General features: G+C 42.5%; 1 protein-coding gene across 5 annotated transcripts in view; it reads left to right on the top strand.

The window, feature by feature from the left end:
- The first annotated feature begins 4,763 nt into the window (after positions 1 to 4,763).
- Positions 4,764 to 24,852, top strand: part of CNOT10 (CCR4-NOT transcription complex subunit 10) — a 188,172-nt gene continuing 168,083 nt past the window's right edge. For 2 of the 5 annotated variants that reach the window (XM_089690736.1, XM_089690725.1), the window contains exons 1-4: positions 4,764 to 4,848; positions 8,486 to 8,575; positions 13,404 to 13,498; positions 22,034 to 22,195. In XM_089690736.1, the coding sequence (XP_089546862.1) occupies positions 8,554 to 8,575; positions 13,404 to 13,498; positions 22,034 to 22,195 (279 nt within the window). In that variant the 5' untranslated portion in view covers positions 4,764 to 4,848; positions 8,486 to 8,553. Of the gene's footprint in view, positions 4,849 to 4,881; positions 4,999 to 8,485; positions 8,576 to 13,403; positions 13,499 to 22,021; positions 22,196 to 24,852 lie in introns of those variants that run through there. The other 3 variants (XM_089690729.1, XM_089690708.1, XM_089690719.1) reach the window with 2 other exon arrangements.

Raw genomic sequence — 24,852 nt, 5'->3', positions numbered from 1 at the left:
TGCTGATTGCTGAGACCAGGGGAGGTGAAGACAAGGGGGTGCTATGGCTGCACAGAGAGGTGCAGGATCTGTAGGAGGAGTTCTATCCTCCTCTCTGCTGCCGACTGCTGAGACAAGGTGGAGTGGAGAGGAGAAGGGTGCTGCAACTGCAGGAGAGGCATGAGGGCCACATGAAATGGCCTGGTGTTTGACACATAAGATTAATGTTGTGTTATTTATTTTTTTTATGTTGATTTGTTGGCTTTTCTATGCAGTGAATTATTATTTTGTAATAGAATACTACTCTGGCTGGGTCTCTGCCCCCCTTTCCTCCTCCTGTCAGCTATTCAGTTTAACCTCAAGATAGGATTGTGTGTGCACTCTCTTCCTTCTCTATCATAGCAACAGTAATGGACCAATCAGCAGTAAGGAGGGGAGAGCCAGATGTTCCTGCAAAAGGATTCATCTCAGCGTGGGAAAAAGAGAGTGTGACAGGAGAGGTATGTGACAGGGCCATGCTGAGGAGCTCCATTTTAACAGAGAAATAGCCTGTGTCAGACGTGGATTCTCCTCAGAGTGTGACAGGAGCTGAGTATGACAGGACCATGTCAAGGAGCTCCACTTAACAGAGATATAGCCTGTGTAAGATGTGGATTCTCCTCAAAGTGTGACAGGAGCTGAGTGTGACAGGAGCTGAGTGTGACAGGACCATGTCAAGGAGCTCCACTTTACAGAGAAATAGCCTGTGTCAGATGTGGATTCTCCTCAGAGTGTGACAGGAGCTGAGTGTGACAAGAGCTGAGTGTGACAGGACCATGTCAAGGAGCTCCACTTAACAGAGAAATAGCCTGTGTCAGATGTGAATTCTCCTCAGAGTGTGAGAGGAGCTGAATGTGACAGGAGCTGAGTGTGACTGGAGCTGAGTGTGTCAGGACCATGTCAAGTAGCTCCACTTAACAGCGAAATAATAAATAGCCTGTGTCAGATGTGGATTCTCCTCAGAGTGTGACCGGAGCTGAGTGTGACCGAAGCTGAGTGTGACCAGAGCTGAATGTGACAGAAGCTGAATGTGACAGGAGCAGAGTGTGACAGAACCATGTCAAGGAGCTCCACTTAAGAGAGAAAGAGCTTGTGTCAGGGGAAGCCCACTGCCATGTCTGGGACTACCAAAGGCTACAGATTGTGACCAGATTTAATGGATGGATGAAGATGCTTACCAGAGTCACCACAGGCAACCCAGAGTGAGTGGATAACTGCTGCTGTGGGATCACTGCTGCTGTGTCACTGGGTCTGGTAAGAAGGCCTTGTAGCCACTATTTTTTACCACCTTAGAAACTGAGCTATTAGGATTTACTGGGCTACTTGTTACCACCACAGCTGTGGAAGTTCATTCTTCTTGTCAGTAAGTATCTGCTTGCTTCTATGATGTACAAGCAGACAGATACACTGACAGGTCTGCAGGAGACCTGCATGGCACCATTGATCTGCTGATCGCTGGTGCAATGCTTTAGAGGCTCCAGAAACAAAAAATAATATATGCACATTTTTTTACCTGCAAAAAAATGTGCATGTATTATTTTTTGTTAAAAGGTGAACTTATCCTTTAATTTTTGCAGTGAAATAATGAAACAAGGGTCAGATTCCTAAGCATCTTTTGGCTCTATAGTAAGAGTAAAGCACTCCCTTCTAAATAGAAAGGCAGATATGGATTTTTTTAGATTAGGATTTTTTTGTACCTCACAGAACGAGTGCCACATTTTACATTTTGTATTTTACAAATATTCGGGCCTGAAAAAAAATCAGTTTTATAATGGATGATATTTAAATGAAGGAATTTGTTTTACTTGTTTTTTTTGTAATCAACGTTATACTGTTCCAAACAAAAGAGAAAGCACTTTAGAAATAGGCACATCATTCAATATAAAAAGTGGAACTTTAAGTAAAAAGACATACTATTTCCAAATGTCGATTTGTAACAAAACAAATTGCACATGTCCAGCAAGCACCAACACTCTCGGTACTGTGCCCCAACACTATTCTAAAGCTAGGTTTACACCTAGAATCTTTACGCATAGGGCAGTCCGTTCATTTCAATGGGCTGCCCTACATGTGACAAACATGGCAAAAAGCTTCTGTACTTTTTTTTGCTGTTGAACTTTGCACATTTTTAGACCACACATTTTGGCATGCTTATTGCATATTTTAATGTTCATCTGTTTGCTGTGTTTGGTGTACTATTAACAATGAATAGCACCAAAAGCATGGCACGCATTTTTTGCATATTGTTAGAATTGCTTACATCTGAGCGATCCATGAACACATGTAAAACCATGCATTTTCGCATGCATTCATGGAAAGTATGAAAATATATGTGTAGCGCTTGCACAGCTTTTCATTGTTAATGGCACCCCATATGTGGCAAGTAAACCCGCATATTCTCACACTTCAAAATGTTTGAAAAATGTGTCAGAAAATACTCTGTAAAAAACGCGTAAGGTTCATTGCCCAAAAAGGTGCATGAGCTTCTTTGGCGCATTTGTTACACATAGGGCAGCCCATTCAAATAAACTGACTTTACAATGCATGCAGCACGAAAACGCTCACAAAAAAAAGTGAGAAGTCGAGAAGAACTCGACTCTAGGTGTGCATCTCGCCTAAAGGGAGTCTAGCATACCCTATTATGTTACTCACTTCCACATAGGGTTGCCACCTTATCCCTTTATAACCGAACACATATTAAAGTGTTACTAAACCCACAACAGTAAAATCAGTCTGTATATGTAGTAAAGCATGCTTGTTATACTCACTGTGGAACCGAAGGGGTTAATCCTCTGCACTATGTAAAAAGGCTGTGTGATCCTGACTTCTCTGATCCTACCTTCTACTGTCCCCAATCTATCTGCTGATAGAACTGAGCTTTGGGGGCAAACGGCTCATGCTCAGTTTGGTGTGTATTGCTAGAGATTTTTTTTTCTTTGGGAGAGTGCATGTGATCAGCACAGGGTCAATTAGCGCTGTTCAGACAGAGGGTCAGGGGTCCTGCAGCCTCACAGGACAATCAGGGGAGAATGAAAACTCCTACAAGCTTTAACCGGTGCTCTGCTGGAGACTAATAAAAGTCACAAGACTGCTCTATAATGCTGATGAGAAAAGGTATTTAGCAGTTTATATTTACTAAAATAATTGCATTTCCTTGTAGTGTGTACTGTGGGAGACCAGTTATAGAGAATGCAGGGTCCTGGGTTTAGTAACACTTTAATTGCACAGGTTTTGTGGCTGATTACTGTGGTAATTAACCACTTGCCTACAGGTCACTTAAACCCCCTTCCTGCCCAGGCCAATTTCCAGATTTCAGCGCTGTTGCACTTTGAATGACAATTGCGCGGTCATGCAACACTGTACCCATATGAAAGTTTTATCATTTTTTTGTGACAGACAGAGCTTTATTTTAGTGGTATTTAATCGCCTCTGGGTTTTTTATTTTTTCTTAAACAAACCAAAAACCACTGAAAATTTTGAAAAAGTTTTTTCTTAGTTTTTGTTATAAAATTTTGTAAATAAGGGATTTTTCTCCTTCACTGATGTGCACTGATAGGCTGCACTGATGGACACTGATAGCTGGCACTGGTGGGCACTGATTAGGAGGCACTGGTAGGTGGCACTGATGAGCATTGACAGGCATCACTGATGGGCACTGAAAGGCAGCACTCATATATGGCCCTGATAGGCGGCACTGTTTGGCACTGTTAGGCGGCACTGATAGGCACTGATAGGTGGCACTGACTGGCATTGATGGGTGACACTGACTGGCAGCTCAGATGGGCACTGATATGTGGCATTGATGTGGCACTGAAATGTGGCACTGGCAGGAGGCATGGATGAGCACAGGGGCGCTGCTGGGGCTACACAGATCATCAGGGCACACTGGTCATCAATGCTCTGATGATCTGTGTAGATGTCCCCTCCGAGGAATGCCAGTTACTGGATCTCCTCTCCCCTCGAGCTGTCAGCGTGACAGCTCATGAGGAGAGAAATGCCGATAACCAGCATTTCCGTTTACATGTGATCAGCTGTGATTGGACACAGCTGATCACATGACCGAGCCGACATCTTCGCCTCCTTGGATTGGTGATCCGCTGTGTCCGAGGAACACAGCGCCCTGCCGATCGCCACGCGCTCCCGAAGCCACGCATGTGCGCTGAGAATGGGAGGACGTCATATGACGTCCTCCCAGAACGAGAGAACCACCTTGCGTCCGTCATATTACTATATGGCGGGCTGGAGGCGGTTAAACTCAGTGCCTTATGTGTATTAAATTAGCCACAGAACCTGTGTAATTATTATGCGTTTGGTTTTAAAGGGATGAGGTTGCAACCCTACTTCCACAGTTGCTGTGAAAACTACTTGGTTGTGATGCCAATAACAGGTGATTGATGTCAAGTCCAATACAAACCTAGCCAACCTGCTACTTTGGACAGTAAATGAAAGCAGCTTCCTGATAGCGCACCTCACTTCCCCAAGGTGGCGCTGTAAAGTACTGTACACTTTCAAACCTTCCAGCCATAAATGACGTAATCTTCTTGTAGTAAGTACATAGATGAAGACAGTTGTACCAATTCATGTCTCACATCCTGGTTCTACGTTTCTCTTTAATTATTAACGCGTCTTCCATTACCTTGAAGACCAAACGATGTCATACAGCGAATGTGGTATTCACAAAAATGGCGCCTGAAAAAGGGACAAACTCTTCAGACAGGCGAGAGGATATGACGGAAAGCGGACAGGAAACGCAGCGTTTTGTTGTAATTGGAGGTCACCGCGCATGCCTGTAGGAACAGCTGAAGGCTCGGTTCGGCGGGTGTCTTACTGGTGGGTTATTGAATCTGTCGGGTGTGTCACGGTTGGGGGTACAGTGTGGGCGGACAGGGGGCTTCCCTTCCATTTCCATGGGAGGCTTCTCCTAGCAGCCTGTCCTGTGTGAGTGGAACTTTCCTGGCACACACTGAGGACACATGCCAGGTTTGTCCTTTAGAAATGTCTAGCTTTACAGCAATGTTTTTCATCCTCTTTGTAGTCAAACCCTTTAGAATTGCGCACAACCACAAGGCACACCAGTCTGAGGTGCGTCCAAGCCTGGGCGCTTTTCGTGCGTTTTCTGTTTTTTTATTAGGCTTGTGAACCACAGAAAAAAAGGTGCTGCCATGATTTTTAAATTGAGCCCCACCAGAATACCTGGTACCGCGGTACCATACATTTAAAGCGGAGCTCCACCCAAAAGGGAAAGTTTCACTTTAAGGACTGGTCCACCTCTCCCCATGAAGATTTGGCACCTTTGGGGAACGGGCACTTGATTTTGACAGGTACCCACTCCCACTTCTGCTCTGACTGCCTAGGCAATCGAACGTTCTCCTCCCTCCCCCGCAGTTTTCTGACCGATCCCTGAAGACTGCAGCACTGCTCGCACATGCACAGTGAGCACCCGGCTGTGAAGTCACAAGCTGTCACAGCTGGGTGCCCAGACATAAGATGCCAGGGACAGAAGACGGTTGGTCAACCCAGCTGTCTGGATCATGGGACAGGTTAGTGGCTGTTTTTTAATTTTTTTTCAGAGGAGACTGGACAACCGCTTTAAGTGGGTGCAAACAAACATACAATTGTTGGATGTGTGGGGATGCCAGTAAGACTTAATGGCACCCGTGCGCACTGCAAAAGACCATGCATTTTTTTGTGTGGTGCGGAAAACACACCATTTCACATGCTTTACCATACTGCAACTGGTGTTCCAAAATGCCCTAAAATTTAGTTTTGTAAGGCAGAGTTAAGTGGTCAGTAGGTTCCCCCCCATCCCTCCTGCTAGCACAACCCTCCTAAAAAAAATCCTCCGTCTGACAGAAACCGCCCTTCTTAAATCCCCCCTTTAAGCACAGCCACCCCTGAACCCCATCTTTGCCCTTGCTACAGCAAAATGACACAAAGCCCTGTACAGTCCGAGCATGAAAAAGTTTCTGTGTTAAGTTCTGTGTACAGAGAGGAGGGAGAGCCCATCCCATTCCTCCTCTGGGCTGGGGAAAAGATGCTGGCCAGGGACCTCCCAGACTTCAGACCGTTGGAGAAGAGGTAAGTACTGCAGACCTTAGTTTAACTTTAAAGTGATGCTAAAGGCGTTTTTTGTTTTTTTTTAATTAAAATGAAAAACTGGTTATACTTACCTGCTCTGTGTAATGATATTGCACAGAGCAGCCCCATACCTCTTTGGTGGTCCCTTGCCAGCACCTTCTTCCTCTGGGTGCCTCCATAGCAAGCCATATGCTGTGGAGGCACCTGTGCAGGTGCACTCATCAGCCAGGCTGTGTGCATCCATAGACTCAGCGTGGCTTGGCCACAACCCTTGTTCCCTTCTCACAGGATTTTACTGACAGCCCATGGCTCTTACGACTCTCAGTGTAGCTTGTGAGAAGAGAAAGGGAGAGCAGCAATAGTGCAGCAGGAACAGCACTAGAGCAGGACAGGAGACAGGTAAGTGTTTTTTTTTTTTTTTGGTAAGGGGCGCACAACAACTAGTGGGACATTTTTCACTGTAAAGCAGAAGTAAATTCCACTTTTTATCTTGTACCTACAAGTAACCTTATAATAAGGCTTATCTGTAGGTACAGTGAATATCTCCTAAACATGCACTATTTAGGAGATATTTACATGTGTAGCAGCCACTGACATCACTGGGGAATGAGCAGTGCGCTGTCAATGGACAGCATGCCGCAGACATCTCAATGGAGAACTGTGCCACGACCATCCACATGCGCAGGAGTGATGTCATCACAGCTCTGCCATTCTTTTTTCCTTGTGTGATGGGGTGTTTTTAAAATGGAACTTCACTCTCTCAATCAACATTGACTATTTTGAATCTTTATGCTGCTAGAAAGAGTAAATACACTGCTCAAAAAAATTAAAGGAACACTTATTAATCAGAGTATAGCATCATGTCAGTTAGACTCCTGGGTTATTGATCTGGTCAGTTAAGTAGCAGAGGGGGTTGTTAATCAGTTTCAGCTGCTTTGGTGTTAATGAAATTAACAACAGGTACACTAGATGGGCAACAATGAGACGAGCCCCAAAACAGGAATAGTTTTACAGGTGGAGGCCAATGACATTTTTTCCCTACTCATCTTTTCTGACTGTTTGTTTTTCACTAGTTTTGCATTTGGCTAGGGTCAGTGTCACTACTGGGAGCATGAGGCGATACCTGGAACTTACAGAGGATGCACAGGCAGTCCAGCTCCTCCAGGATGGCACATCAATACATGCCTTTGCCAGAAGGTTTGCTGTGTCTCCCAGCACTCTCAAGAGCATGGAGGAGATTCCAGGAGACAGGCAGTTACTATAGGAGAGCTGGACAGGGCCGTAGAGGGTCCTTAACCCATCAGCAGGACTGGTATATGCTCCTTTGTGCAAGGAGGAACAGGATGAGCACTGCCAGCGCCCTAAAAAATGACCTCCAGCAGGCCACATGTGTGTATGTCTCTGACCAAACAATCAGAAACAGACTTCATGAGGGTGGCCTGAGGGCCCAACGTCCTCTAGTGGGCTTTGTGCTCACTGCCGGGCACCATAGAGCTTGATTGGCATTTGCCATTAAACACCAGAGTTGGCAGGTCCGCCACTGGCGCCCTGTGCTTTTCACAGATGAGAGCAGGTTCACCCTGACCACATGTGACAGAAGTGAAATGGTCTGGAGAAGTCATGGAGAATGTTATGCTGCCTGTAACACCGTTCAGCATGACCCTTTTGGTGGTGGGTCAGTGATGGTCTGGGGAGGCATATACATTGGGGGACAAACAGACCTCTACAGGCTAGACAATGGCACCCTGACTGCCATTAGGTATAGGGATGAAATGCTTGGACCCATTGTCAGACCCTACTCTGGTGTAGTGGGTCCTGGGTTCCTCCTGGTGTACGACAATACCTGGCCTCATGTGCCAAGAGTATGCAGGCAGTTCCTGGAGGATGAAGGAATTGATATCATTGAATGGCCCCTAAGCTCGCCTGACCTAAATCCACTAGAATATCTCTGGAATATCATGTTTCGGTCCATCTGACGCCACCTGGTTGCACCTTAGACTGTCCAGGAGCTCAGTGATGCCTTGGTCTAGATCTGGGAGGAAATACCCCAGGACACCATCTGTCATCTCATTAGGAGCATGCCCCGACGTTGTCAGGCATGCATACAGGCATATGGGGGCCCTATAAACTACTGAGTACCATTTTGAGTTGCTGCAATGAAATTTCAGCAAAGTGAACTAGCCTGCTGCATCATTTTAATTTCCACCAAACGATGGGGCATCCTTATGTTCCTAACACATTACCCAGTCTGTATCAGTATAGATGTCCAAAATGATATTTTCTTTGGCAGATAAATAGCTCTCATAAATGTATTTCTTGCCCAAAGTTCAGCTTTAATATGTCTGCGTGTGTTTTAATTTCTTACTTCTGTTTTATTTATTTTTTGTAGGAAAAGACACATTTCTATGTTGAATTAAGAGGACAATCCAAGAACTGTTTTCCTGAAAAAAATCCAGAATGGCTGCAGATAAAGCAGGAGGTAAGGCTATTCTGTAGAAATTACTATTTTTCTTTTGAAAAATGTTTTTATGAAATGTCTTGTATTAGTAGTAACAAAGAATGATTTTGAAAAATTGTTGTCATTGCAAAATTTAATATATTAACCCCCTTCTTCATCCTCTGTCCTCAAGGTGTGTAGAAAACTCAAGACCCAAGCATTCTGCAACTGAACCAATATAGTGCACATTTGGTCCTATGATAAATCTATTTTGTTGCCGCCTTGTCATTGTTTTGTCTAATACAATATTTTTAGGTTGAGGCATTTGGGTATAGCTGATTATTGCTTGCCTATACTTTTTACAAATGAATGATTGCTAGGTATTAAAACTGAACTTCATGCAAACCTCTAAATACAGGGAATAAATACTGTACATTTACCATAGCTCTTTTCCCTGCCAGATGATTTTTACTTTTCCATTAGCTTTCTATTCCCTAGTAGTAGAGCTGCCAATAAGGGGGTACCTCCAGGTCTCCTGTAGGGGGCCTGGGCCCCATCACTTTAGAGGGGGACCCGGTCAGCCAGCATCTTCAAGCTTCAGGTAGCATGTGTTCCATACATAATGTTGTTCCCAGCTCCACCGGTGGTAACTTATATGCTGTGGGCTGGTGAGGGTGCCGGATCTTTTCATTCAGTGGATTCCGCGCACCGCCGCTGACAGGAGAGGTGACAGTAGAATCACTGCTCCTGTGGCCTTCATGCCTGGAGGGATGCTGGGAATGCCAATGCAATGACAGCTCAGCCAAGTAAACAAAAAGTGGCAGTAAAGGAAGACTTCTTCTGCTGGGCTCTGCTTTGGATTAGTTATTTGTCAGAGCCTGGCAGAGAAATAAGTAGAGGAAGTTTTGCTTTGCTTTCGGATCTTTATTGACAAGTGGCAGTAGAGTCTGAACTATAAAGGAACACAAGGGGGTGCCAGCCTAAGTGCAGTATGTTAAAAGTATTTATTAATAATATAGCCAAATGGCTACTCACTAGAAGGTACACAGATAAGGCGTTAAAGCATGTCCTCTATAGGGTAAGTGCTGTGGCTGGAGGTTTCCAATGGTGTCCATGTCCCAGGAGTGGATTATGTGTCAGCAGTCAGTGTTGGACGCCGTGACAGGCGTGGAACACAAGGAAGATCGGAACCAAGGTGCGGTGCGGCCAATAGGGATGCGAGGACAAGTCAATCACCTGTTTTCAAAGGTTCCGCTTTTTCTTCAGACCTCAGATGTTTGCGCCTTGGTTCTGGACTTCCTTGTGGTCCACGTTGGTTATGGCACTGCCCCCAATCTGCCCCCACTAGGCACCAAGACCCCCCATCTCTCCTCACAAAGCACAAACACTCCCCATCTCTCCCCGCTAAGCACCAGGACCCTCTCATCTCCCTCCACTAAGCACCAAGATCCCCCCATCTCCCCCCCCACTAAGCGCAAGGACCCCCTCATCTCCCCCCGCTAAGCGCAAGGACCCCATCATCTCCCCCCACTAAGCGCCAGGACCCCCTTTTCTCCCCCCATTATGCACCAGGACCCTCCTTCTCCCCTGACTGTGCACCAGTACCCTCTTTTGTCACCCCTTGAAGACAAAGCTGTATATTTTTTTTTTTTTTGGGCAGGTATATGGTGTCGGGCAGGGTTGGAGGCCCTAACAGCGGCCCTGCCTAGTAGAGCAGGAATTGAGAGTGGGATGACCGTTACTGTAAGACAGTCAAGTTCTGTTACAGTGCAGAGAATTATCTGTGTACTGTGAGCTTTCTTACAATTTCGGTGAGCAGAGAGAAGAATGCCAGACATCATGCTGATAACACACTCTGATTTCAAGTTTCTAAGTTAAAAGAGACGTATGGGGTATGCAAAACCAAAAAAAAAAAAACCTTATACTCCCCTAGGTGGATGCAGCATCAATCCGATGCTGCATCTGCCCCCCTACCTGCTTTGCACTGAGAACTGAGTGATCACACCGCTAGTCGCTCTAATCTCTCCTTCGCTCTAAGTAGAGAGCTTTGACAGTCAGTCTATTTTTCTATGCTCTGCTCCTCCATTGCTCACTGGAGCGCTGGACTGTGGAGGGGGCAGGAGCAGTTGGCTCAGCGGATCGCTGAGAAGCTCAGCCAGGTGCTGGTCCAGGCTTTTGGGCGGATCCCGACCCTGTGGTTGGGATCTTTTCAGATCCTGGACAGGCTCTGTGACGTCCGCCAACAGCGGGCTTTAGCCTGCTTTTGGCTAATCGAAAAGAATTAACTGCATTCCTGTGATCCATAGAAGTACAGCCAAAAAGCTTTGGCTATATTTCTCCTTTAAGCTAGACATGCACACATTGTTTTCTCTCCTTTTGCCAGCGGGCTGAATGACTGAAAATCACATGGTTCAATCATCCATGCTAAACAGAGTGGATGAAGGAATCTCCACTGGCAGCTATGGTTTTCAAGTTGCCACAACACCTGCAACTGTTTGAATACCAGAACAGTGACTGCTTCTGATAGAATGCAGTCACTGTTTAGCCAAGATTTTTGCACCCAGCTCCTTGTATTTTTTTTCTGTAGTGTCAGGTGGTGTCCACTGAGCCACCCACTTTCAAAGTAACAGAAGTAAAAATGAATGAAGAGGCCATGGAAGGGAATAAAAGCAAGCACCTTTTCATTCATCCGAGATCATATATGAAGAAGAGTATGGCTGACTGAGGTGGTCATTTGAAAAAGGCAACTACAATCGAGGAATCGGTAGCCACGGAAAGATATATTTATATGTCTGTGATGGAGCTTGCAAGCACCTCCCTGTCTGCTGGCAACTGCTCTTGCTTTGTGACTATTGATATGCCATGGGTTCAACACATCATCATTAACCACTTGCCTACCGGGCACTTATACCCCCTTCCTTACCAGGCCAATTTTCAGCTTTCAGCGCTGCCGCACTTTGATTGACAATTGCGTGGTCATGCAACATTGTACCCATGTGAAATTTTGATCATTTTTTTCTCACAAATAGAGCTTTCTTTTGGTGGTATTTAATCGCCACTGGGCGCTTTACTTTTTGCGCTATAAATTAAAAAAAGTGCAAAAAATTTGAAAAAAAAAAAAAGTTTATTTGTTTCTTTTATAAAATTTTTCAAACAGGTATTTTTTCTCCTTCACTGATTTGCGTTGATGAGGCGGCACTGATGGGCACTGATAGGCGGTACTGATGGGCACTGATAGGCAGCACTAAAGGGCACTGATAGGCAGTACTAATGAGGTGGCACGGATAGGCGGCACTGATAGACAGCACTAATTAGGGGTCACGGATAGGCGGCACTGATATGCAGCACTGATAGGCGGCACTGATAGGTGACACTGATGATGGGTACTGATAGACGGCACTGACTGGCATCACTTCTGGGCACTGACTGGCGTCACTGACTGGCACAACCCCTGGGCACAACTGCTGGGCTGCACTGGTGGGTGGCACTGGTGGACAGCACTGGTGGGTGGGCACAGGTGGGTGGCACTGGTGGGCACAGGTGGGTGGCACTGGTGGGCACAGGTGGGTGGGCACAGGTGGGTGGCACTGCTGGGCACATGTAGGTGGCACTTCTGGGCACAGGTAGGTGGCACTGCAGAGTGGCACAGGTGGGTGCACTGCTGTGCACAGGTGGGGGCACTGCTGGGCACAGGTGGGGGCACTGCTGGGAATGGGTGGGCGGGGCTAGTGGGCGCACTGCTGATCGGAACTTGCGGGGGTCACTGCTGGGCACCGATCATCAGGGCACTGATCATCAGTGCCCTGATGATCGGTGCCGATCCCCGCTCTGACAACTGCCGGTTCTCGGCAGTACTTTCCTCACGATCTGACAGCGTGAGGAAAGTGCAGCCGAGAACCGGCACTTGCATTTTCCTGTGATCAGCGTGTCATTGCACACCGCTGATCACGTTGTAAAAGGCCGGTGGGATCGGCCTTTCACCACATCACGTGATCAGCTGTGTCCGTAGGACACAGCGATCACGGAGATCGCCGGGTGCGCGCCCCCTGGGGCGCGCAGGAGAGCGCGTTCTGGGAGGACGTCATATGACGTCCACTCAGAACTGGCCGGCCGCGGTGAAGCCGTCTTTTGGCTATGCGCGGTCGGCAAGTGGTTAAGTAGTACGTCTTCCCTCATCGTGAAACGCAGTGAAGAAACTACTGACTAACTGTACTGAATAATATTTGTTTATGACATAATTTCTATCTGGTCATGTGAATGTTATGAATTCACATAATAATTGTACAAATAGTTCTTACAAGATGTGTTGTTGTGACTACCAGTTATCTTAAAGTAATGTATTTTAGTTGATACATGCTGGAATAAAGTATCTTTTGTGCATTTATGTAGCTGGCACCAACACCCATGTCGCATGTGGTTTTTTTATTTTGTTTCTTTGTTTTTTTTTTTTTTCTGATAATTGGAGATGTTGTTCCCAAGTGATCGGCCATCACTCCCTATTTGCCTATTTGTGGTTAGAATCTGTAAAAACAGAAATATGAAAACGGTCATTGTTAACATGTTTCTAAGTGTGGATGTTCTGAGACTGTCATTATGATCCTGAATTCTCTCCTTGGTGAGTCCTTGACTAGGAACAAGCATGTACTTCGTGGGGGTACAGGACTTCTGAATTTTACATGTTTTTAATTAAGTAATTCGCTAAATAGTAGTGCAAAGGAAGAATATCATTCCAGGCCTTGAAAACAAGTAGACATTGGTTTTCTTTAAGTTATTGACTTCTGGTAGAGGTTGTCTTATAAATGTGACAAAATTTACTGTTAAAAAATAAGAAACTAACTTTTTGGTCTTTTTTTATTTTTATGTAACATAGAGCAAAATACCGAAAAGCATGAGGGATCCACTAATTGTTCTGGTATCTCTGACCAAGAAAAAGAGTTGTCCAAGTCTTCTTTCCAAGCATTTACGGTAACTGAAATGTTCTATTCTTGTTCAGTATCCTACTGCTTGTTTTAACCTGCTGCTTGTGAAGGAAAGGTATAGGAATTTGTGTAAATGTGTGCAGTTTAAATAGGCCCTGCCTAAGAGTAGGCCCCAGACTATGCCTGCTATTACCTTTTTGTTGACCAACAAAATCTCTTCTGTTGGTCTCTTTCTCTTCTAGAAAAGAGTCCCCCCCCCCCCCCCCCCTTCAAAATAATCACATTATTGCAGCCTGAAATGAAGACGGATACAGTTTTGTTTTATCCAGCTGTATTTACTTATGTGCAGTGTCTAACATCCAAGTTAAAGATATAACTCCAACATGTCAGAAAAAAAAAACAAAAAAAAAACAGAATCGCTGAGTTCGAAAAAGGATCACCCCTCTCCTAAAAATAACTTGTAAACTCTATTAGGTGTAGATAATAACCTTCTCAGTGGGACACAAGCCATTTGACTTTCAACTGTGATCAGCTGTGGTCATTTTGATTAGCTCAGCAAGAAAAGAGCTTTCCTTGAGCATTTCTATGCCTGGTAGAGCAACTGAAGCAAACAACTGTCAAAAAATCTCTTGGGATACAGTTGTGGGCAGACACAAGTAAGGAGATGGATACAAAAAAATTTCAATGCCTTGCAGCACAGTGAAGTCTGTTATTAAGAAGTGGAAGGTATTTGGTACAACACAGACCCTCCCTGGATCAGGAGGTCACTCAAAACTGGATGAAAGAGCCAGGAGGGAACTGGTCAGAGAGGCTACCAAGAGGCCTATAGCAACTCTGTAGTCAGAGTGGTCCTTGTGTGCATGTGACAACAATATCACAAATTCTCCACAAATGTGCCTTGTATGGGAGGATTGCAAGGAAAAAGCCACTCGGGAAAGGCCACATGCATCAGGACAGAGCTTTGCCAAAACGAACCTTGAAGATTCCAAGACAACATTGGAAAAGTGTCCTGGTCAGATGAGACCATAAAATTGAATTATTTGGCCTAAACGCTAGACGATACAGTCAGGTCCATAAATATTGGGACATCGACACAATTCTAACATTTTTGGCTCTATACACCACTACAATGGATTTGAAATGAAACGAACAAGATGTGCTTTAACTGCAGACTGTCAGCTTTAATTTGAGGGTATTTACATCCAAATCAGGTGAACGGTGTAGGAATTACAACAGTTTGCATATGTGCCTCCCACTTGTTAAGGAACCAAAAGTAATGGGACAGAATAATAATCATAAATCAAACTTTCACTTTTTAATATTTGGTTGCAAATCCTTTGCAGTCAATTACAGCCTGAAGTCTGGAACGCATAGACATCACCAGACGCTGGGTTTCATCCCTGGTGATGCTCTGCCAGGTCTCTACTGCAACTGTCTTCAGTTCCTGCTTGTTCTTGGGGCATTTTCCCTTCAGTTTTGTCTTCAGCAAGTGAAATGCATGCTCAATCGGGTTCAGGTCAGGTGATTGACTTGGCCATTGCATAACTTTCCACTTCTTTCCCTTAAAAAACTCTTTGGTTGCTTTTGCAGTATGCTTTGGGTCATTGTCCATCTGTACTGTGAAGCGGCGTCCAATGAGTTGTGAAGCATTTGGCTGAATATGAGCAGATAATATTCCCGAAACACTTCAGAATTCATCCTGCTGCTTTTGTCAGCAGTCACATAATCAATAAATACAAGAGAACAAGTTCCATTGGCACCCATACATGCCCACGCCATGACACTACCACCACCATGCTTCACTGATGAGGTGGTATGCTTAGGATCATGAGCAGTTCCTTTCTTTCTCCATACTCTTCTCTTCCCATCACTCGGGTACAAGTTGATCTTGGTCTCATCTGTCCATAGGATGTTGTTCCAGAACTGTGAAGGCTTTTTTAGATGTCGTTTGGCAAACTCTATTCTGGCCTTCCTGTTTTTGAGGCTCACCAATGGTTTAACTAGACAGAAATAAATATATAAAAAATCCCCCTGCGCTCCACAGAACCTAGTGATAAAAAAGTAAGCTGCTATCACCTAATCTTTATACCTCCAGATATGTGTCAACAAATAATATAAATGATGAAGCGCTCAACTTATATCCTTCAAATATAATCAATCAACAAATATATATAGTGCAAAATCCCCCACGTAAATTATACACCCCCTAGTGGTAAATAGTGATATTCAACAAAATGACACTTAGACTGTGCAAAGTGACAAATATTTAAACAAAATATAATGCAAGATCAAAAAAAATGATTATTAGTGATGCCACACTGTGTAAAATAAAAAAAGTGTTCAATATGCTGTGATAATAATTTCACTCCATGCTGCCATTGTGCTCTTCGTGACTCTTGAAGTGACTCCCCTTGTAAATAGCCAAAGTGCCCCCTCACCTTCAATATTCGACCCTTGCGGGTCCCAAGGCTTTGTATATATAATATATATCTCTGCCAGGATATTGATACTCCACTGCCTCCACCGACTTACATCAAGATCCTCCTCCAAGCTATGGGTTCCTCTCAAAAACCTTCCCTCACAAACAGGGCGCATATGCAAGAGAAGAGCAGACCTCCATAGTGCAACACTATTTTAATGCACACAAGGTAAAATGCCAAAAACGCACTCACATGTAATCCCACAGAAAGAAGCAGTTCCCATGTGCTATGGGTATACTCAGGTGTACCAAGATGGCGTCCGGAACCGGAAGTACGTCACCCCTATGACCGGAAATACGTCGACGCGTTGCGCCACAATCACGTGGCTTCTTCAGGATGCCGCATTGGATGACAGGACTCCCTTTTAAGCTATTGGCATAATTTACAAGGGGCGTGTATAACCTCCATTTTCTTGGAGCACGATCTACACAGGACAGCCGTATGCCGCCGCTACTCCCCCTGGTTCTCCCATTATACCTACTCTGCTTAAACTGATTGCATTTACTCCTCAAACATAAAATCCTTTATTACAGCAAATCGGTTTATATAAAATATTAAATTCTTATTTAATTATATACTATATAAGTAAAAAATGGAAGAAAAAAAAAGGAAAAAAAGGGGGAAATTTCTAATTGATAAATGGATAAATATATATACACATAACCAGGGGATTTAATAGATATATGTACAATACCCATCCACTAAAATAGACTCCGCTCCCCTATATCGATTTATTAAAACTACCCCATTCCATAAAATTTCTTTATTATTAAAAATTAAATAAATGGCAATTATATTAAAACATATTAATTATAAAATTTGAAGAAATATTCATTAAAATTAATCAAATAAATTTTAGAAACCTATTTCAATAAAACTCCTGTATAATACCCATACCACATGTTTACATAAATAAATCATTATACACCACCAATTTATACATTAAACATAAATAAAACCAAGCAGTATTAAAAATCATTAAAAATCAAAGCGCAGTTGGATGATGTGAACACATAGCAGAAATTACTAAAGGACCCCACAAGGATATATAAAAAGGAATTAGAACAATTAATTAAAATAGGTGAAAAGAAGAAAATACTAAATAGTAAAGAGGGTAGATATTTGGTACCGGAATGTTGCCGTATACCTGTAATCTATACAATTCGCAAGATGCATAAAAATTCTGTGAATCCACCGGGGAGGCCAATCGTCAATGGGATCCAATCGGTATTGGCCAGATTAGGCCAATATATAGATACTTTTTTACAACCATTGGTCCAGAGTACGGTATCATATTTGAGGGATACCAAACATCTAATTCAACTTCTAGAAAAAGGGAGCTCTGATATAATACTGGCCAGTGCTGACGTATCTTCGTTATATACGATTATTAACCATGAAGACGCATTAGAAGCTACGGGGTGGGGTCTGAGGGAATTAAGCAGCCTGAATTGGACACAGAGAAGATTTATTATACAATGTCTTGATTTCAGCCTTAGCCACAATTATTTTTGGTATGATAAAGTTTTTTACAGACAGATTAGGGGTGTAGCCATGGGAGCTCGTTTTGCCCCGAGTGTGGCAAATTTGTTCATGGCCCACTGGGAGCAAGAATCAGTATACAAAGATAAACCTGTTGAACTGGCAATGTATAAGGGATATATAGATGATGTATTCATCATATGGAAAGGAGATGAAACAAAATTAATGGACTTTTTAAAACTATTAAATAATAATAATAAGAATATAAAGTTTATATGGAAATGTAGTAACCAATCCATTCAATTTTTGGATTTGGATATTCGAGTGCAAGGGGAAACTATTAGCACTAAAACGTATTTTAAGGAAGTCGATAAGAATGGCTACATTCCGATAGAGAGTTGCCATTTTCCCCCTTGGTTACTCAACATCCCAAAGGGCCAGTTCATTAGGTTGAAAAGGAACTGTACGTATAAAGATGATTACGATACTCAGGCTAGGATTTTGGAAAAAAGATTTATATCTAAAGGATATATGGTGTCGGATCTTGAGAAAAATAAATTGGAGGTGGCTAATATAGATAGGGAGAAACTCATTGCAAATAAAGTAGAAAATAGGGATAGGAAGATGGTTGATCAAGTGGCAGTTATTTGGATTTTAATCTACAATATAAAAAGATTCAGAACATTTTTAAGAAACATTGGCCAATTTTAAAGATGGACCCCCTATTAGGTAATTTATTGCCAGAACAGCCCAAATTTATTTACAGAAAAGCTCCTACATTGAGGAATAAAATAGTGAGGAATGTATTGGATCCACCGAGGGTGAATAGAGAAAATACCCTGTTTAGTGTTACCGGTTTTTTTCCCTGTAAAAAATGCAGTGTCTGTAAAGCTACAAAAGGGCAGAATCAAAAAAGGAATGCATTTATGTCTAAGAGCAATGGGAGGTCATTTGAAATCAAAGATTTTATTACGTGTAAAACTGAAGGGGTTGTCTATGTTTTAGAGTGCAACTGTGGCCTGCAGTATGTGGGACGCACCAAAAGAGCGTTGTGGGTTAGATTGAGAGAACATGTGAAAAACATACAAAAGGGTAACCCAAAACACAGCGTCTCCAAACATTTCGCCAGTCATCATGGGAATGACCCCTCGGGATTGAGATTCTGGGGGGTGGAACGATACAAAAAACATTGGAGAGGGAGCCATAAGGTGAAAACAATAAGTCAGGCAGAGTCTAAATGGATTTTCCTTATGCAAACGCTGACACCTAGAGGTTTAAATATTGAATTTGACCTTAATTGCTTCATTAATGATTTTTAATGATTTTTAATACTGCTTGGTTTTATTTATGTTTAATGTATAAATTGGTGGTGTATAATGATTTATTTATGTAAACATGTGGTATGGGTATTATACAGGAGTTTTATTGAAATAGGTTTCTAAAATTTATTTGATTAATTTTAATGAATATTTCTTCAAATTTTATAATTAATATGTTTTAATATAATTGCCATTTATTTAATTTTTAATAATAAAGAAATTTTATGGAATGGGGTAGTTTTAATAAATCGATATAGGGGAGCGGAGTCTATTTTAGTGGATGGGTATTGTACATATATCTATTAAATCCCCTGGTTATGTGTATATATATTTATCCATTTATCAATTAGAAATTTCCCCCTTTTTTTTCCTTTTTTTTTTTTTTCCATTTTTTACTTATATAGTATATAATTAAATAAGAATTTAATATTTTATATAAACCGATTTGCTGTAATAAAGGATTTTATGTTTGAGGAGTAAATGCAATCAGTTTAAGCAGAGTAGGTATAATGGGAGAACCAGGGGGAGTAGCGGCGGCATACGGCTGTCCCGTGTAGATCGTGCTCCAAGAAAATGGAGGTTATACACGCCCCTTGTAAATTATGCCAATAGCTTAAAAGGGAGTCCTGTCATCCAATGCGGCATCCTGAAGAAGCCACGTGATCGTGGCGCAACGCGTCGACGTATTTCCGGTCATAGGGGTGACGTACTTCCGGTTCCGGGTTCGGACGCCATCTTGGTACACCTGAGTATACCCATAGCAGATGGGAACTGCTTCTTTCTGTGGGATTACATGTGAGTGCGTTTTTGGCATTTTACCTTGTGTGCATTAAAATAGTGTTGCACTATGGAGGTCTGCTCTTCTCTTGCATATGCGCCCTGTTTGTGAGGGAAGGTTTTTGAGAGGAACCCATAGCTTGGAGGAGGATCTTGATGTAAGTCGGTGGAGGCAGTGGAGTATCAATATCCTGGCAGAGATATATATTATATATACAAAGCCTTGTGACCCGCAAGGGTCGAATATTGAAGGTGAGGGGGCACTTTGGCTATTTACAAGGGGAGTCACTTCAAGAGTCATGAAGAGCACAATGGCAGCATGGAGTGAAATTATTATCACAGCATATTGAACACTTTTTTTATTTTACACAGTGTGGCATCACTAATAATCATTTTTTTTGATCTTGCATTATATTTTGTTTAAATATTTGTCACTTTGCACAGTCTAAGGCTGGCCATACATTATACAATTATCTGCAGATTTTTGGTTTAGATTTACCAAAAACCATATAATAGGAGGACAAACCTAAACAACACTTTCAGTTGTATCCAATTAGGCAGGCCCTTGCACTACATAGTTGAAGGTAAATCTAAAGGAAATTGGGCAGAAAATCTGCAGATAATTGTATAATGTATGGCCAGCCTGTGTCATTTTGTTGAATATCACTATTTACCACTAGGGGGTGTATAATTTACGTGGGGGATTTTGCACTATATATATTTGTTGATTGATTATATTTGAAGGATATAAGTTGAGCGCTTCATCATTTATATTATTTGTTGACACCAATGGTTTACATCTTGTGGTGAACCCTCTGTATTCACTCTGGTGAAGTCTTCTCTTGATTGTTGACTTTGACACACATACACCTACCTCCTGGAGAGTGTTCTTGATCTGGCCAACTGTTGTGAAGGGTGTTTTCTTCACCAGGGAAAGAATTCTTCGGTCATCCACCACAGTTGTTTTCCGTGGTCTTCTGGGTCTTTTGGTGTTGCTGAGCTCACCGGTGCGTTCCTTCTTTTTAAGAATGTTCCAAACAGTTGTTTTGGCCACGCCTAATGTTTTTGCTATCTCTTTGATGGGTTTATTTTGTTTTTTCAGCCTACTGATGGCTTGCTTCACTGATAGTGACAGCTCTTTGGATCTCATCTTGAGAGTTGACAGCAACAGATTCCGAATGCAAATAGCACACTTGAAATGTACTCTGGACCTTTTATCTGCTCATTGTAATTGGGATAATGAGGGAATAACACACACCAGGCCATGGAACAGCTGAGAAGCCAATTGTCCCATTACTTTTGGTTCCTTAACAAGTGGGAGGCACATATGCAAACTGTTGTAATTCCTACACCGTTCACCTGATTTGGATGTAAATACCCTCAAATTAAAGCTGACAGTCTGCAGTTAAAGCACATCTTGTTTCTTTCATTTCAAATCCATTGTGGTGGTGTATAGAGCCAAAAATTTTAGAATTGTGTCGATGTCCCAATATTTATGGACCTGACTGTATGTCTGGCAGAAATCTAATACAGCTCACTATCCAAATAACACCATTCCAACAGTAAAGCACGAAGGTGGTAATACCCTGTTATGGGGGTGTTTCTCTGCAGCAGGGACTGGAGCACTTGTCAGGATAGAAGGAAAAATGGATGGGACAAAAAAAACATCAATTTTTTGAGGAAAATCTGCTGTTCTCTGCTAGAAAGTTGTAAATGGGAAGAAGGTTTACCTTCCAACATGACAATGACCCAAAGCACACAGCCAAAATGACCACACAGTGATTGAAGGAGAAAAAGGTGAATGTCCTTACATGGCCTAGTCAGAGCCCAATCTTAAACCCTATTGAAAATCTGTGGAATGACTTTAAGACTGCAGTCCATAAACGTCACCATCAAATTTAACTGAACTTAAGCAGTTCTGTAAATATTGCAAAGTCTAGATGTGTAAAGTTAGTAGAGACATTCGCCAACAGACTAAAGTTGTAATTAAAGCAAAAGGTGGTTCAACAAAATACTGACACAAGGGGTGATCCTTTTACCAACTCAGTGATTTTGTGTTTGAATTAAAAGAAAAAAACTCTGACATGTATGTGTGTTCTATATTTCACTTGAATGTTATAAGTTGCACTGAGTAAATACAGCTGAATAAAACAGAATTCGTGACTGTCTTCATTTTAGTGTGAACATTTTATAGAGGGGTGATTTTCTTTACCCACTGCACATGTACCTGTCTCTTAAACTTTTTACTGCCATTACCATGTCTACTTCCAGTTCTGTTGTCTATGAATCGCTTGGATTGTACTTGGTAATTCAGTAAAAATCGAATGCACAAAAGAGCTGCACATGCAGACCATGCAATGACAGATATTAATCCTCATCTGTATAGGCTTAAACCTTGAAATCTATGGTTATTATGGTGTATTGCTCTTAATAATGGTAGTGTTGGTTATCATTGTATGTTGTGCATATACATATATAATAATTTACATTTTGAAAAGTGGTTTCATACAGTTTCTCCATCAGGCAGGGAATTATGAGGCATGTCTTCAGCACCTTGGAGAACTTAAAGAAATTAATAAAGATGACTACAAAATAATGTTGAACGTGGCAGTTGCAGAGTTTTATAAAGGTGACCAATGTACTACAGACACTTTGAAACAAACGCTGAACCAGTTGAGAAATGAGGTAACTTTTTTTTTTCGTTTGTTTTTGCTATCTTTTTTTAAACCTGAAAATGAAACTGTTGTGGTAAATTGCTGTTTGATGCTGAGGGTTCTGTAGTCCTAGACACTGTGTGCAGCATGGCAATTTATGTCCCTGGGTAATTTCAAAGGTGCCTACACTGAATAAAGCGGACTTTGTAACATCTTCCTGCTGTGATGCAAAAATGAAATATTAAAATATTATCTGCCTTTGAGTTTTTTGGGGATGCAGCATACCTCAGCTTGCCTTGACAGTGTTGCTCTTTTACAGTTGCTATATTTTTTTCTTCTTTTATAGAAAGTACTTATTTTTGTTTTTTTTGTTCGCCTGTTGACTGCTGATTCACACTGATGCGGTGCAGGATTCTCAGCGAATTCTGTGCTGTTCAGCACTGCATCACAATCTCACTCCATTCATTCGAACTGCTGCAGGTGTGTATGTTATGTTAATGATGCCCCAAAAACTGCTTGCAGATTGCAGTGAGATTGGCTGTGTGGGTGTGAATTCCCATGTGATCCGATTCTAGTGCAGGGAAAAAAAAAAGTGCATGTACCTGGCGTCGTGTGGTGCGATTTGAGTCTTACAAAGATGCTCAAATTGCACTGCAAAGAATTGCATGTGATCTGAGCAAGAACGTGGTGTGATTCCTATCCTATTCACATGCAGTTTCCCACACCACAATTATTATACTGTGTGTGTGTGTGTGTGTGTGTGTGTGTGTGTATATATATATATATATATTTAATGGGAGACAGTACAATTACAATACAGTTCAAAACAGAAGGAATAGGATGGCCCTGCTCGTGGAGCTTACAATCTAAAGGAAGGTGGAGGTGGTATTAAAGGTGATAGCTGCAGGGGATGATCTGATGGAGGTTATTCAAGTAAAGTTCTTAGGTGGAGGTGGGGTAGGCTTCCCTGAGTAAGTTAATTTTCAAAGATTGCCTAAATGCAGATAGGGAGTGGGCTGATCGGACATATTGGGGTAGGGAGCTCCAGAGGATGGGAGAGGCTCTGGAGAAGTCCAGGAGGCAAGCATGGGAGGAGGTGATCGGAGAGCTAGAGAAAAAGATGTTTTGGGAAGAGCAAAGCGGGCGATTTGGGCGATATCTGCTGATGACAATGGTGATGTAGCTAGGGGCAGTGTTGTGGATGGTTTTGTATGTTATTAGTATTTTGAATTTTATGTGTTTGGGTTAGTGGAAGCCAGTGAAGGGATTGGCAGAGAGGGACAGCAGTCGCTGATTGGTTGGTAAGGTACATAAATCTAGCAGCAGCATTCATAATAGACTGAAGGGGGGATAGCCTGTGTAAAGGTAGGCTAGTGAGGTGGCAGTAATCAAGGCGAGATATAACCAGGGTGTGGATAAGTTGTTTTGTGGTGTCATTGGTCAGGAAGGGGTGGATTTTGGAAATGCTGCAGAGGTTGAGGCGGCACGATTTAGCCAGTGATTGGATGTGGGGCCCGAAGGAGAGGTCGGATTACACCTAGCACCCTGGCATGAGGGGAAGGACCAATGGTTGTGCTGTGGATCTTAATGGTAAAGTCATGAGTGCGCAATAGGGCTATTTTTCACTCAATGTGACTAAGTTATTTGACAGCATAGAATGGAATTTCTTATGGTAAGTATTGCGGAAATTTGGTTTTGGGCCATGTTTTGTCAGATGGGTTAAGCTCCTTTTATTCCTACTTCCACAAGAGTTTCAGGTTAACGGACATATTTCAGAGCCTTTTCCGCTTCACTGGGGCACAAGGCAATCTGATGACATAGTGGGATTCTGTAGAATGATGGGGGGATCATAAGGTAGATTTATATGCAGATGACACCCTCCTGTTTTTGGGGGACACCGCCTCCTTTTTGATGGCTTCCATGTCTCTTATCTCGTCATATGGTTCATTTTCTAGGTTCACCAGTAACTGGGACAAGTCAGTTATTATGCCACTTGATGCGCTATCTGGAGATTTAGCTTCCAAGGCCAGCCTGATTTCAGATGTTTTTTCCTTTAAATATTCAGACGTTTATGTTACACCTAGATCTTTGGAATACTTGTCCATAAACATTGACCTTCTTTTATCTAGGTTGAAACAAACTGGTAGAACTTGGTGTAAATTAACTTTGTCAGTTATAGCAGGGTTAATCTAGTAAATATGATATGGATGCCACAATCGTTCTGTTACACAGTTGCCCAGTTTGGATCCCTCAAAAAACTTTTAGAAGCATAGATACATTTTTTCTGGGAACTTATTTGGAAGCGAGGACACTCTAGAATTAAACTTACTACCCTTCAACTCCCCATGGACATTGGGGGTCTGGCAGTCCCTAACACTATACTGTATTTTCTAGTTTCCCAACTCCAACACATGGGAAGGTGGGTGGCATTCAGATAATATTCTAGACTCCATTCAATGCACTTTGTCTATACTACCAGAAGCCTCTTTGGTGGACCTGTTGGTATCGGGTCAATTTCAGATTTATCGTAGGTTTCCCACATTTTATATGCTTCATCATCTTTGGGAATCTGTTGGGGAACTCTCATAAAGGATATACGCAATATATACTTATTTGGAATAATCCTAGCTTTCCTGAATTGGCCACTCTTTCAGGTTTTGAAACCTGGTGACGAGCGCATATTATTCA

Source organism: Staurois parvus, unplaced genomic scaffold (assembly GCF_062004578.1).
Source record: "Staurois parvus isolate SC_StPar_1 unplaced genomic scaffold, SC_StPar_1.0 ptg000021l, whole genome shotgun sequence".
NCBI classification, from domain to species: domain Eukaryota; kingdom Metazoa; phylum Chordata; class Amphibia; order Anura; family Ranidae; genus Staurois; species Staurois parvus.
The sequence above is the reverse complement of the archived record's forward strand: the minus strand, read 5'-3'. Positions and strand labels throughout refer to the sequence as shown.